Source organism: Chaetodon trifascialis, chromosome 13 (genome assembly GCF_039877785.1).
Source record: "Chaetodon trifascialis isolate fChaTrf1 chromosome 13, fChaTrf1.hap1, whole genome shotgun sequence".
NCBI classification, from domain to species: Eukaryota; Metazoa; Chordata; class Actinopteri; order Chaetodontiformes; family Chaetodontidae; genus Chaetodon; species Chaetodon trifascialis.
The window spans coordinates 22,653,089-22,668,671 of record NC_092068.1 but is presented as its reverse complement, the minus strand read 5'-3'; the positions used below and the strand labels follow the sequence as shown (position 1 = coordinate 22,668,671).

General features: G+C 45.7%; 1 protein-coding gene across 1 annotated transcript in view; it reads left to right on the top strand.

The window, feature by feature from the left end:
* The first annotated feature begins 435 nt into the window (after positions 1-435).
* Positions 436-15,583, top strand: part of LOC139341182 (homeobox protein Meis1) — a 79,813-nt gene continuing 64,665 nt past the window's right edge. The window contains exons 1-6 of the mRNA XM_070977559.1: positions 436-1,149; positions 2,875-3,095; positions 4,255-4,396; positions 4,722-4,772; positions 5,293-5,343; positions 6,688-6,834. Of these exons, the coding sequence (XP_070833660.1) occupies positions 1,138-1,149; positions 2,875-3,095; positions 4,255-4,396; positions 4,722-4,772; positions 5,293-5,343; positions 6,688-6,834 (624 nt within the window). The 5' untranslated portion in view covers positions 436-1,137. The remainder of the gene's footprint in view (positions 1,150-2,874; positions 3,096-4,254; positions 4,397-4,721; positions 4,773-5,292; positions 5,344-6,687; positions 6,835-15,583) is intronic.

The window sequence follows — 15,583 nt, the reverse complement described above, 5'->3', positions numbered from 1 at the left end:
GTTTTAGATTTAGCACTTGTTTTAAAGAAAGAAACTAGTCGTTATAGACTTATCCTACAATTCAGACCACATGGGCTCCTGATAACATACGTGACAGTACCTCACATGAGAGTTGGAAGATGGTTCAGTAAGCCGTTAATAAAGTGTCTACAAGCAGAGAAGTGGAAACTGGACGCGTCAGTCCCAAAACACGAACGGTTCAGTGTTGAAAACCGCTCCAGACTGAACAGTAAACTAAGTTTATTCAAACGAGACATGGAGCTGGAGTCATAGGTGGATATTCTGCGTTTATCCCCGTGTTGTTGCAGCTCGCGGTGCGGCTCGCCGGGCTCGCAGGGTCCTCCCACCCCCCCTCCTCTCCGCACGACTTGCTGCAGCCCGGTGCGTTGTGTAAGACGCGACCTGTTATGGCCACCACTACTTCCGGGTTTCAGCAGTCTGGTCCAGATCCTCCGCTCCTCCTCAGCTCAACACACACATCCATTGTACACAAACGGGCAGGCGGCTCATGCATACACACGCACTCACACACATACAGACACATACACACACACACATATACGCACACACGCTCAGCATCGATCGTGGCTCCTTTAAGAAAGCCTAAGCCAGAATTATCACCCCACCTCCTCTTGATCTCCTCTAGACGCTTTTGCATAAGAAAATCAAGCCGGGAGCCGAGAGTGATCAAAGAAAACGAGAGGAGAGCTGCTTCATTTTTTAACTGTGATTGTGACCATTAACATTTAGGTGGTGCCGATCCCGTGGAGACGCGCGTCGGACCATCATTCATCCGGTACTTTTGACAAGCCCTCGCGTTTTGACTGACAGGCGGAGTGGCAAAAAGCCATGAGAGTCGCCAGTTTTGTTTGAGGGGCTATTTTATTTTCATCCTGGTTTTGGAAAAGGAGCCTGGCGCCGCTGCCCCGAGGATAGCCGAGGACCTATTCGCCGCGCCTGGGCTAAACTTGCGCAGAAAGCGGGGGCTGGCTTCACCGTTCCGTGGAAAAAAGGCATACGGGATTTTGGCTGAAACATCTTCCATTTATTTGGATTTTCTTTCTTCATTTCGTCTCCACCCTGGCCTCAGAGGGGATTTATCTAAACTGAAAGGACGACCAGGGAGTCAGGAGGGTTATGGCGCAACGGGTACGTAGGGCAATCCCCCTAAAAAGTTTCTCTAAGTGTGCTGTGCTTGAATGCAATCCTGCACTGTAACGTGGCTTAATGACACACATACCCGCACGGACACACACTCGCGGCGAAAGTTTCTGTCGTCTTCCTGACACATGGAGACACGATCTCATTTTTGGCGTCTTTTGGCACGGTATTACGCACGGCCGCACTCGTTTGCTCCACAGACCGGCCCGCCGAGGGACATCGGAAGCGCGATCATATCTCACATCGGCTATGTTTTTTAGATTAGTTATGACAGGCCAGTTACTGGAAGCGAAGCGGGGGAGGGCATGGAGGCAAAACAAATCTCCACATTTCTCCTCCGACTGTTCGGTCAAGATTTCACGTTGAGCGGAGCGTTTGTAAACAAAATAAAAATCCTCGTTTCACCGCCACCTCTGCCTCATCACGCGCCTTTTGCACCGCAAAATGTGCTAAAACATGCAATATTAGCATAAAGCCAGTGAGGCAGTTTTTCATAATGAGGTGATGACAAACGCTTTGATTCATACACCCCAGGACTGCTCAGAACAGCGGCTGGGATCTTCACGCGGATAGTAAACAGTGTAAAAGCAGCGATGTTCGGGGCACATTTAGCTGCTTAGTTTGGCACTGGAGCTGCACCACGCTGGGGTTTGCACCTCTTTGCCTTTAGGGTCGAAATGCTCAGCTTTAAGTGATAATGCTTTTTACTCTTTCCCCGGCACTTGTTTCTCACTTCCAGAGAGCATAATCAATAATTCAAGCCTCCTTTTAATCTGTTAAAAGAGGCAAACCTCGAATGAAGATTTTATTTCAGGCTTTTGCATACTTGGATCCACATTTCTGCCTTTGAACACACCAGCAGAGTCCTTAATAACTGCCGGAGAACAGTGTCAAGACGAGGCTACATTATTTAACTCCAAACTGACACGTGGAAAAGTTTGGATATCCAGCTCCAGTGTAACATTGTCTGAAAAACACAACAGGCGCTTGCTTGCGTTTGTTGTATGCACTGATCACAGTGTGCTGGATGGGTAATAACATTCTGCACAATTAAGAGCCTTTAAAATTAGGAAACACTGCAAGTAAGAAGTCTGAGACATTTGCTGTTGTGCACAGTGAAAACAGCAGACTGGTGGTGTTAAAACCTAATTACTGCTTGTTTAATCAAAGCAGAGCCGCTGCTATTGCTTCACTTGTATCCACCCCCAGTATTTTTGAACACATTCAATAATTCATATTTATTTTGCTCATATCTGAGCTACAAAGGTCACTGAGAATACGCTGAGAACAAAACTAGTTTTCCTCTCAGAATAAATGTTGTAGTTTTCCTGCTGTAAACATTATCCTGCTGAACAAGCCGCTCAGAGTTCAGTTTTTAAAGCTCGTCTTCTTGAAAACAAGTGAAAAATTAAACAACTATTATTTAATTTCCCTGGTTTTGCGTGTGTTTTGAGCGTCACTATTAGGAAAGAAAGCATGTAAAGACAATTGAATCAAAGGTTCAAACGTGTGGACTTATTTTGGAATTTAGGGAAAATATGTCAGATTTTTACTTGACTTTTTTTAGACCAAAAATCAGACTTCAGGTCTCACCTGTCCGGCTGAAAAGAACTTTTCTAAAATATTCGTCACTTGTGGTTTCACAGCGAAGTTTCACTTTGGCATATTCCTGTGCATGTGTATTCACTGTGGCCCCGCGTTTGTTGTGTGCAGTACGAAGACTTGCCCCACTACGGGATGGACGGGGTGGGCATCCCGACCACCATGTACGGAGACCCGCACGGCGCCCGGTCCATGCAGGCGGTGCACCTCAACCACGGGCCCCAGCTGCACTCCCACCAGTACCCGCACACCGCCCACACCAACACCATGCCTCCCAGTATGGGCTCCTCTGTTAACGACGCTCTCAAGAGAGATAAAGACGCTATCTACGGGTAGGTGCAAGCCTCCGGTCCGCGGGGAAACTCGCTCTCTGGCGGGGCAGACGTGCATCCAGGCCTGGAGGGGGCAGCCGGGTGGGCTAGTGGGTGCAAAGTCGGTGTCGTAGCAGGAAAACAGCAGCTCAGTGCCCGGGACGGCCGTGCTTCTCGGTGAAGCCTTTCAGCAAAACACTGGAGCCCAAACTGCTGCAGAGGCGCAGGGAAGGAGAGCGGCCGCAGCCTTTTTGTCCTTTTATTTATTTTTTCCACACTTTGGATTTTTGTGCTTTTGAAGTCAATCATATTTATCATGTGTTCCTGCTGGTGAACAATTGAACAAACAGAGGAGCAAAAACAAATGCACAGTTCGCTCAGTGAGGCTGCCTCACGAATGTCCTGCTGTTTAGTATTTCACAGAAAATTTTAATTAGACTCTTAACGATAATAATGAGACGAAGTCCACTTTAATTAGCATTTCTACTTTTTAAATTTGAGTTGATTTCTATTTAAGTTTAATCGTTTATTAAGAGAAAAATAATTACCTTCTCTCTTTCAACCGTTTTAATTAATTGTGGGTAACGTGCCAGGCGTCAGCAAATTAAAAATATATCATGTTTAAAGGAAATCCCACATATGCATGCCATTTATTAATTTACAGCAGTTAATTAAAAAAATCTAAGCATGATACTTCCACGGTGGCCAAACATGTCAGTTTCACCATCTTACGCCACACTGACAACTTTCAGCACATTGCCAGTCTGCACATATTTACTTTGATGACTTCAACAATAAATACTCATCAAATGTGCGCACATTTTGTCGCCTGCAGCTTCAGAGGTTTTGGCCAAACCTACACACACACGCACGCGCGCGCGCGCGTGCGTCTGGGATCCAAACCGAGACTTGTGCAAAAAAATAAAAATAAAAATAAAAAAAATGTTTGACTGACTCTAAAGCTTTTATGCTATTAGGCGCACCTAGATTTAATCACAGAGTCTGCCCGCTGTTTGCAGCCTTTCTCCGAGCCTCTGCATAATATAATAGCATGGGCTGCAGCAGCAGTCCCCATGGGCGAGTTGTTGAAGAGTAGCATGGCTGGCTAAATCTAGCCTGGAGTAGTCTTGACCCCGGCGCTGTTCTCTCTGGTGACATTTGCTATTGTGTGTGTTCCCAGGCACCCCCTGTTCCCCTTGCTTGCACTGATTTTTGAGAAATGTGAATTAGCGACTTGCACCCCCAGAGAGCCCGGGGTGGCAGGAGGAGACGTCTGTTCATCGGAATCTTTCAATGAAGACATAGCAGTGTTTGCAAAACAGGTCAGGAAAGTTTGACTTCTTCTTCTTCTTTTTTTTTTTTTTTTTTAACTGCATGCTCGGGCTGGTTGAGCTCTTCTCCTGCACGCATTAAGTGTGAGGTCTGACTTTTGTGCGTCAAGTTAATTCTGCAGTGACAGAAAATCAGACGGCTCTCACTAATGAAGAAGTTATTTCAGAATGTGCTTATTTCCTATAGTGTGTTTGCTGTGCGTAAAGTAGCAGTTAATCCACCCGTATGTCAGCACCAGCATGTTACATTTAATCCAACTTCATACAACATTATATTTCATATTCACATATTTTATGAAAATGTTTTTGCTTTTAGATTCGGGCAGAAAAGCCTTTATTTTCATCGAATCCAGAGTTGGATAATCTGGTAAGACACATTATATTTTCTCTGAGCCTTTTTTGGATGTTTATTGCATGTTTACTGGCGGGCTGTACATGCGTGTCAGAGTGGAGCTGAGAAGTTAAAGCAGGATTGGAGGTGATGTTCCTCTTTTTGGGCTGTTTGATATCACGATGGCCCCCGGTTGTGTCTGCAGATGAAGGGCCGCTGTTAGACAGCTGTCACCAACCTTTGAACTCCGCCTGGAAAGTTATTCCATTCACGCTTTTCACTTTGCACAGTTTGAATGTGATGTGAGAGTAACGATTTCCTCACGACTAGTTGGTGGCTAATAGATCTCTGACTCTGAGGCTTATTGCAGCGGCAGGCTGTACTGTATGCCTGCTCTCCATATTGCAATAACGTCCAAGTTTAATATCAGTTCCACATAAAATCCATTCATATGAATATTTTCCTCGTCTGCAGTTACTTGTATTGAGAAAAACGTGCCTGTTTAATATCAAGAGATGTGAGCAGCTCATTTTTTATTGTTATTTTAATTTTTCAGATGATTCAAGCCATTCAAGTTTTACGATTTCATCTTCTGGAGCTGGAGAAGGTAATATTCTTTCACCATTTCCGTCCAGTGTGCCACTTCAGACCTTTGGGCTGTATTTGCAGAAAAAAAAAAGTATTTTTGCTAGTCGGTTATAATTAGCGTCAAAATCAATCATGGGGCCATTTCTCTTCCGCGTTTAATCACGACGCAAGCTGTTACGACTGGAACGGATATCTCTGTGCCCAAATCTCCCCGCATGTTTTAATGAAGCTTAATGCTGGCAGGAGCTGCGCGCAAGGTGAAACATACAGGCGAACTTTGCGGGTTTTAGAAGTGATTCTTTGTGGAGGGCAAAAGGCCCCAGGCAGCCATCTGTGGATAGAGGCAGGAGTGGGTGTAAAACTCTGATTTGTCTCCGTATCAGATGGACTGCGCTGCCAACTTTAACCTCAACTTTAACGCTATGAAACATCCTCAGAGCTGTTAAAAGTTTTAGTTTTCAAAACTCGCTCTTGCGCGCTGCCTTCTCTGCAGCCTGTAACACATGCTGTAAATAAGAGGTTGTGAACTGTGGGATGGTCTGTGCAGCTATAAAGAAAATTGAAGTTAAAGGTGGCTTGCAGCTCTGTATTTCTCTACCCACCTGACGTTTTTGTTTCTCGGGCGATGGGATGCGCCGCATTGGCAGCGATAATGTAATAAGTAGCAGAAATTAAACAGTTTACCTTAAATGTCAGTCAAGCGGGTCACCCTCCTCTAATGGCCACTACCCGGGGCACCGATGATGAATTTAACACGGGTGTTGAATGCGTTGTAGCCCCTGAGCCCTCTTGTCACTGTCAATTTTCGACGATATCTCTATTTTGAGGGGAGGAAAAAAAAAAAATAAAGTTACTGTCACAGCGCGGATGAAGCGCACCGCCACCGCGGCGCGGCACGGGAACTGGACAGAAAATAGCCAGAAGCAGCCCAAAGTGATCTTATTTAAAGTTTTTATAATTTAAGGCAAATATGAAGCAATATTAAAAACTTTTTGAATGCAAAAGAAATAAAGAGAAACAGAGTTTTAAGCTCATTTTGCCTTCTAAGTTATCGCGGTGCCAGAAGAATCACGCGGTGCCAGAGATCACGTTAACTTTTAAACTATGAATACTTTAGATGCTGTGTGTGTGTGTGTGTGTGTGTGTGTGTGTGTGTGTGTGTGTGTGTGTGTGTGTGTGTGTGTGTGTTGGGCCTATGTTGTGCCACTGTTGTGCGATGATTCTGTTTCGGGTGAGTGTGTGTGACGCCTCTGCTCTCTCTCTCTCTCTCTCTCTCTCTCTCTCTCTCTCTCTCTCTCTCTCTCTCTCTCTCTCTCTCTCTCTCTCTCTCTCTCTCTCTCTCTCTCTCTCTCTCTCTCTGAAGGTACACGAGCTGTGTGATAATTTCTGTCACCGGTACATCAGCTGCTTGAAAGGCAAGATGCCCATCGACTTGGTCATAGACGACAGAGAGGGCGGGTCCAAATCAGACAGCGAGGAAATCACAAGATCATCGGTGGCCCTTGATCAGGTAGCCCCCCATCTCCCTCTGTGTGTGTGCGTGTGTGCGCGTGCATGCGTGCGTGCATGTTCTCTCCCTGCTGGCTATTCAGCTATTCTGGGTCACTACTCCGCTGCGCTGTTATTTGCATATGATTAAGGCCGTTTTACATTCCATCCATCGGAATGAAAAAATTTCTGAATAATGTTGCTATTATTGGCCCATTAAGACTTGAACCCGGAACCGACCTGGGAAGATTAGCTCGAAAAAGCATCGCCATAAACTTGACCTGCTTCATGTCGATTTTAATTTAGAGCCCCTCTCCGTTTTCCTCTCCCCTCCGTGTCTTTCTGAAGCAAAAGCAAACGTTATCAGCTCGTCTGTGCTGCGCAGCCCAGGAGAGAGCAGCAGCACCATGGGCTGCACACTGTGGCTTAGGTGCCTCGGTTTCTCCACTGTGGAGTTCACGGTTCATTACGCGTCTTGTCAGTATTTTTCCTTAGACATGAGTGCACATTGCTTATCGAGACCCCTCCTCTCCTCCGCCTTTATTTCGCTCAGGGCGCACAGATTCAGCACCAATAAGGCAGATTTTTTTTTTTTTTTTGAGAGCTATAGAAGCAGCGGGTATTAAAGGTAGATTAGGGAGTGTTTCCTTTTGTGCCGATATCAGAGATAACCACAGCCTTCATTATGTGCTCCACTGACTGTTGGCACTCCGGGGACATTGTAGTGTGCGCGCAGGCATGACCCTAATGGTCCATACACTGCCGTTAAATAATGATAACAGCGACCGATGATTAGAATTATGCAAATCTGGATTTTCGGCCATTAATAGCTCGAGTCATGTGTGCAGGAGACAGCGTTGCAGGCTATGAGACCATGTCTCAATAAGTTAAACTGTCCCAGAGTTTTAGCCGAGCAGCGGCTGGATCCTATGGACGCCGATGAGGGAAAAGAAATCAAGTGTCCAAATTAAAGGGATTAGTTGGATAGTCCGACATAAAAAGTAATGAAGCGATTAGGCTAAATAATTTAAATCCGCGGACTTCCATATGGTTGAGTGGCTGGTCTGAGCAGAGAGAGAGACAGCCACCGGCTTTTATGTTCTGCGCTGAATGGCAGGACTGGGAGCGGACAGGGGCCCGACAGGGAAGACCCCCACCCCGCCGCGCATGCACTCCTCCATCCCGTGGCCCTTATGGCTGATTATGGAAATGAGAAAGATCACCCGGAAGATAATACTTCATTTAATCCAGAAACAGAATTAAATAACACAGACGCCACTTGTGCATTTAAGAGCGGTCTTTGAAGGGCTTGTTGTTCTCTCAGGGATTCACTTGTCAAAAGTTTTTTTTTTTTTTTTTTAGATAGGTCAGAACATGGAATGAAGCTTTATGGTATATGGAAATAGAGTCTGTTAAAACCCCTGGGTTTCTAGGTATATGAAGAAAATGATGTTGTGCTCGGGGCACTGATGCAGATCTTTAATTGACTATAAGATGAAGACATGGCCTATTTTAATATAATGACGGTCCCTATGTATAGTCAATTTGGGGCAAAACCACATAAGCTTGTGTTTATGCTGATGTGACAGAACTATATAAATGACCCACAGGCACAGCTTGCATTACAACAGAGGGAAAACTTTCTGACAGATGTGTAATATTGAGGGATGGGCTGATGTTCCAGTAGGATAACATGCAGACTGTCCACAGCAGCAGGCTGTGTGTAAATGGGCATATCCAAACAGGCAGAGGGTGCATGCCTCTCACTGCTGAATACTTACATTGTCAATCTAATGGCAGAGCACTTCATAACTTACTTGCGGCTGAATATATATTTTTTGAGTTTTGAGGGCTATTTTTGTGTGACATCTTATCTGCAGTTGTTAGGCAGCGACATCCTTAACGAATTTGCGTTTGTGTGTGCATTATCTCTTTCCATATGTATTTTTAATATATGCCCTCGGGCATAAAGTTGAAGTGGACTGGAAAAAAATGCTGAGAATTTGCACAAAAGAACAATGTTAACAAGACGGAGAAAGCAGGCTCATTTATTCATAAACCAATTTATTCCAGTGAGGCGACTGTAGCAGAGGAGAGAAAAAATGTCAGAGGAAAAAAAAAATACTTTGAATTTATTAAACTCAACAATCCAACGGCGCTGACTTCTCGCTGCATTATGCGGCCTTGCGTCATAACAGTAATTTTCTGAATATTCTTTACATGTCTTTACATTGTTTTGTTAGTGTGCCTGTGCAGGCGCGTATGGAGGGACGCCGAGCGCCCCTTTCAAAAGAAAGCAGAGCATAGCTGAGAGGTGAAAAAGTCAGAGAGGCTCTGCGCTGGCTTGTGAATGCAGCCCAGCCAGTTTGGGCTCACCCTCCTGTGTTTGTGTGTCTTTTTGTGGAGGTGTGTGTGTGTGCGTGCGTGCAAATGTGCGCAGACTGTGTGCATGCATCTGTCTACATGTGCATGCATATATGTGTGTTTGTGTGTGCGCTGCTGTGTGCATGTGTGTGCTCAGACCGGCCTGATAAATGCAGCACCCCCCTCAGGTGCTATGTGAGCGGAGTGACTGGTTAGCACCAGTTGGACTTTCTTAACCCTTTCCATGCCGCTCCCTGGAGAGCTTCCCACCACGTTTGCCTAATTTCTTCACTTGAGCAGCACATTTGCTGTCGCCCCATTACGCACACGCATCCTACTTTGAGCTCAGCTGTATACAAACATAAAAGACGCGATAAAATTATTGAGTTTTTCCAGAGGCCCTTAATGTCCACGCTGAATATGGCTGCGTCTGTCTCAGTGGTCTTGTTGTTGTTGAAATGTGGCAGCAGTCGCTCTGCTGATTGCGTCCCTATTTGCCTGCCACGCATGTTCACCTCGGCCTGAAGAAGCGGGGAGGTATTTCCACGCCGCCGTACGTCATTTGCACAGTTGCCTTTAATTGCGCAGAGAGCGCGGGGAGGGGCACAGCAATTTGCTAATGAACTCGGAGGGCCCGGGCTCTCCGCTGTAGAGCAGAACACTACTAATAGTGCTGAGGACTCACTCCAAGTCTCAAGAGCTCCTCGACTTGATTGAGCCATGCAGGCTGAAGTGGGGCTGGAAATAATTGAAATTTGCCTTAAAAATATTCCCCGCCTGCCTTTTTGTGGGAGAGTCGTAAATGATTATGAATGCTCAGCAGTTAATTTGTTGACTTAATTTAGCGGAGAGGTGTTTTTACGTTACAGACGTTTTGTGGCACTGATGTTTTCAGAGTGGGATTTTTTTTTTTTTTGCTGGTGAAATCACATGAAAAGAATGTGAAATCAACAATCTGAAATAACATCTATACGTTTGGGAACCGTTGCTGTTTTCCTTACGTCCCGCACAATCTTTCCTAAACAAACTGCCTGTGTGAGCGCGGTGTTGTGGTCACTGTGTAAGAATTTACTCTTGATAGCGCTATCGCTGTATCTTTTTCCAACAATTGGCACTGTTATGCCATACAAGTACTGGTTTCCAGGTCAGTGAGACCCAGCAGTGTTGGTTTAGGTAACTCTGGCAGTCACCCCCCCCACCCCCCTCAAACTCAATGGAAACCCTGACCGCTGGGGTCAGCCGCTATTTTCCTAATCAGTACACCGCTATCGCTAATCTATCCGCTTCTCGTTGAAGTATGGATCGAGTTACACCCGACTTAACAGGCGCACACACTCTTTTTTTCCTCCCCTCTCTCTCCTACAGTGGCACGCTGCTGATCTTAATACAAACTTTTGAATCATGGCGGCGATTGTTGGTAATAGCAGCTTTTGTAGTTGAATAGAGGAGAGGTTTGACCCCCACTCGCAGCCCCCCTCCCTCCTCTACTCCTCCTCCTTCCTCCCCTCCCCTGAACTCCCCTTTTTTTCCATCAGGGAGTGAATGCAGGGCGGCTGTTAAGGATTCAACAAGTGATACAAAGAGGCGACCACGTGACTTGTGTGTTTCTTAGCCTCTTCATTATTGTGGCGGAATAGCAAGTAGGGGTGATTCTGATTAAGCAAATCAAGGCCAGTGTGACTTCAAAGAACGGGACGTCCAGGGCTTCATGTATACCTTCATATAGTTTCAGACGTCAGGGTGTTTTTTCGGTTGATTTATTAGTTGTTTTTAAGTCGTGCAGTATTGCTGGAAACGAGTGCTTGGTGAAGCCGCACTGTGTCACAGATACTCTGTTGTGATTGCCACAAAATCCCAATTGCAAATAAAGTTCTTGGCTTGTGTCTCGTGTTACTTATGATGGGCGGCCATGTCTGTCCCCAAGGCCTGCTGCGGTTTCTTTGGCTAAGTAAACAATAACCTGGCTTAACACATGTGTACTTAGCTAATGGAAAGTTCCTCTCCCCCTTAACCCCCCGCGAGCCTCCGACAATGGCCGCCGTCACAAACAGCCCGTCTCCAAGGGATCCACCAAGAACATCCCGGCGCGGCGGCTGCGAGTGAAGCTAGGCTAGGCTAACGAAGAAACCACAGCAGAACATGTCATTAAGAAATTACGCCTGCTTTTTCATTCACAGCTGCGGGAGAAAAAAAGAAAAGAAATATGCTTTGTTTGGGGTTAGATAGCGTGGAGGGGAGAGCACTCGAGTTAATGTTTTTGTTTGGATTTCAGCTCACAGAGAGTAAACAAGGAGCCTGTAGCGAAGGCTGAAGTGGAAGAGGCCACAGAGAAAGAAAATCAGTTTGTCAGTTTCCGCGAGTGTCATCTAAATGGACTTTGAAAGCTCTGGTAATTATCTCAAACATGTAATTATCTTTGGTTGTCTCTATGAGGTTAACCCACCGGTTTTAAAAAGCCGATTGAAGAGTACCTGACGGCTATTCAGTGTAGCATACTTTACTTACTCAAGAGACCAAATCCAGTTTTCTCCCTCACCCCCTTCAGCAATTATAAGGTTATTTCTTTTTTCTTTGTCTATTGTGAAGAGTTAGGGAGGAAGGGGAGTGCAGAACAGAATGGGAGGGAGGGGGGTGTCTTTTGCTCTCTCACTCCTTTTTTTTTTTTTTCCTTTGCACCACGCATACCATTATCAGCCCCTCTTTTCAGTTTGGAAGCACTAATATTGCAGCGAGGGGAGGAGAGGGGTGGAGAGAGCAGAGCACTTGCCTGGCCGGTTATCAGAGAGGCAGATCCTGCTTTATCTAGTCACAGTGGAAAGCAAAGTAAACAAGAGTTTACAATAGCTGGCCTTTCAGCCCCTTTCACTAACAGCCTCCCCACCAGCGCCGGGCTGAGTGGGAGAATGTGTCCGGAGTTATTGCAGGCCATCTCGCTGCTGCAACACATGGCATTCTCGTGGATTTCAACTTGAGGAAGCAGCGCTGTTGCAAAGGTCAGAAATGGTGTTAAAGAAAACAACCGCGGAGAACAGATGCACCAAAGCATTCTGGGGGATGGAGTAGCCCGACTGTCATCTCTGATTCAGACGTACCACCGCTGAGGAGTGTATACGTGGGGGGTTATTTGGATATTTATGTCTGCGCCGTTAAGTATGCACATATGATTATTCCCGCACGCTCGCTGGCACCGAGTGAAAAGTAAATATCCATATCATCACAAAAGATATTTCAGAGTGAGGAAAGAGGGGAGGTTGGGGGCAAAGCACAACAACCTTAACCATTTTCTTTATTATTGCAAATGAATTGGCAAGGCAACATTTCTTGCATGAGCGCTTGTATGATATGGGGCCTGGCACAGCGAGAAAGGGAAGCCCCCCTCGCATCTTAGACGCGGCACAATGAGAATGCATTGGATTGGAATGCCTCACCGATCATAGCGGAATCAGAATTTCCAGCAAGGAAAATCTTTTCATGGCGAATTAGGGTGGTGGAGGGAAGAAAAATGGTAATGAAAAAAAAAAAGAAAAGAGAAGGGGAAAAAAAAAGGTATGCACGGCTCACAAACGGGGTTCCCTCGGCTTGGCGCGGCAGATTTAAGAACTTTAGCTAATGCTAGGCAGAATAGAATGTGGAAAATTGAATTTACTAAACAATTAGGCATTGAATTAATCTACATCCTGCACAGGGGAGAGCGAGCAAGAGAGGGAAAGAGTTAAAGAGAGGGGCAGAGAGAGAGAGAGAGAGAGAGAGAGAGAGAGAGAGAGAGAGAGAGACCATGGTGGCTCATTAAGGGGACGAGAATAAATCAAGTGTGTAGCTGTGTGTGCAGAGGGACGGCGCTCCAGCTCCCTGCTTCCTCCAGCTTTCTGTTTATGCATCTATTCATCCTGTGAATTTACATATCCCATATTGTGAAGGTGGACCTCTACATTGTGTGCTGTAGTCTTGTTAGCACAGGGTGTGTGTGTGTGTGTGTCTGTTTTCTCACTGTGTGTCTTGTGGTCAAGGTGTGTGCTTTTGTTAAAGAGGGCCCGCGAGCATGGCGGCTCTGTGATGTGTTTGCAAAAGGTAGATGAAAAGTATTCGTGTGTGTGTGGGCTAAGTGACCATAAAAAATGCTTTATTTGTGTATGGGTGTGTGCACGCATGCTGCGCGACCTGTGTGTACTGGTATGTGTGTGTGGGGGTTGTGTGATCTCAGCCGTGTGTGTATTAATTGCGTGTTAGATCAGTGCCGGGCCTGTTCCGTCCAAGGGCGGCCTGTGATTATAAATAAACTCCCCGTCCCCGCGGAGATGCCACCAGGTCCTGTCTCAGCCCCGCCCCCTTTCCCATGGGGCCTCAGCGGCCAGCTCCCAGCAGGCAAAGCGCTCTTTTGTTCAATTACAGCTAATGCGGTAGTTTGCCATCTCCCCCTCCACTTTCTAATTATATTTTCAAGTGGAATTTGTTACAGAATTAAAAGAAAAAGAAAAAGAAAAAAAAAACATATCCTTTCTGCGAGCTGAGGCTCTTGGGTTTTTTTAATACTCGCAGTTCGACGTCCCCGGGGTACCGCGCTATTCTTTTTCACGGAGCTCTGAATAAACAAGTTCTGCTCATTTTTAAAAGCTGCACTTTTGGAGGAGCTGGCAAAAGCCCGTGTTAACTGTTTGCGTGCTGAGCATGTGGTCTGCATTACCTCACGTCTGATGTTCTCTGGAGTTACTCGGTCATGCACGGGTGTTTCATTTTTCAGACTTCTACGGTCAGCAAAGAAGAATTTGTAAGAGGTGGAAAAAAAAGAACTTTTTGGTATCTTATCCCTGTTAAAATCAGTGTTTATCTCCCCAATCACAGAACTAGTCATGCCTTTGTGCAGTGACTTTCCTCTTTATTGCAATGCCTCAAAGCCTAATTTAGAAAACAACGTTTTTATCCTCCATGTAAGCGCTGTATTATAATTTCATAGCCCAAGAACATCAAACGGGCTCTAATAGACCCCAAATGTGTTGAATTTGCTGACTTGTATATTCTTTTCAGTTATTTTATTCCATTTACATTTTGTTTAAAACAAACCCTGTGTCATGAATTAATGTCTACTTTTTTTTTCATAATTCTGAGCTGAGCTCCAGATCCTCCTCGCAGAGGCAGCGCTGCCTGTAGTATCCCAATTGAAACCAGTTGTTCCCCACTGTGTTCCTCTCCTCTCCCCCCTCTCCTCCCCCGCGTGGGTTTCTATCACTCATTTCGTCGCGTAGCCCTAAAAGCGTGATGCAAACACCACATTGCCCCTTGATATCTGCTTCATTTGATTTGACGGAGCAGAGATAGGCTCGCAGGGCGGCAGAGTGGGCTCCAGTAAGTGTTTATGTGCGCGCGTGTGTGTGTTTGGTTTTGTTGCGTGTTTGTTTGTGATTGCTAGCTGCGTGTGATGAGACATTAGATTCCATTTCCTTCTATTTTGAACTGTCTTTTCTGTCCTGTCCTCGGCGCTAATGTTGCCTTTCAGAGGCTCTGAGAGATAAGAGGTTACATCTGGTTGAGTTTCAGTAATATGTAGCAGCTTCGTATGGGGCAGGGTGTGAGCTGAGTGTGTGTGTTCGCTTCATGTCTGCATGTGTCCGTGTGTGTGTGTCTGCGAAGGAGCTTATTATGTCTCTGTGTGTGTTTGTATTCACTTACCTGTGAGTGTGTGTGTGCCTGACACCACTTGTTGTGTGTGTGTGTGTCTTCCCTTTGTCCTGCTGTCTGGACCATTTGCTCTCTACCATCCGGTTTGCAGCTGACACTCATCTGGCCTAAGACTGTCCTCTACACACACACACACACACACACACAGCTTACTATATATAAACCCAGGTCTCCGGAGTCCCTCTTTTATCTAGTCAGCTGCTTGTGTTCATGTGTTATTTTTCTTGAAGGCGTAGAGGAAGGAATGGACTTCCACTGTGCGGTAATACCTCGACTTTCTCATTTGTCTGTATAAAGTTTGGAGTCGGCTTCACTTCGGTCGGTCATGCAGCATTTTTGTTCCATTTTGTGTTTGAGAAAAGACTGTGGGAGAACTTCAGCTTATTTGGTTATGGCTCTGTTCTGGCTCTGCTTCCCAGAATGAAATTTAAATCTACATTAGTGGGATTGGTCATTTTTTTTGGTTCATATTTGGACAAAAACTAGTATTTATACTTATGTAGCAATACTTTGAGTTATTTACCTCTCTCTCCCGCTCGCTCTCTGCTCTGCTCTGCTTGGATGACATCACTCCCTGGCGCTCGCTGCGGCCTATCTTAAGTTGTAGCTGTTTTGTATTTTCATCTGCTAGTGGTTTGAGCCAAATGGAGGCAGCCGTGGATTGCATGCCTCAGAAAGCTGGGAACTAATACAACATGTTCGCTCGCTATTCGTCTGGGCCTTTCTCTTCATCG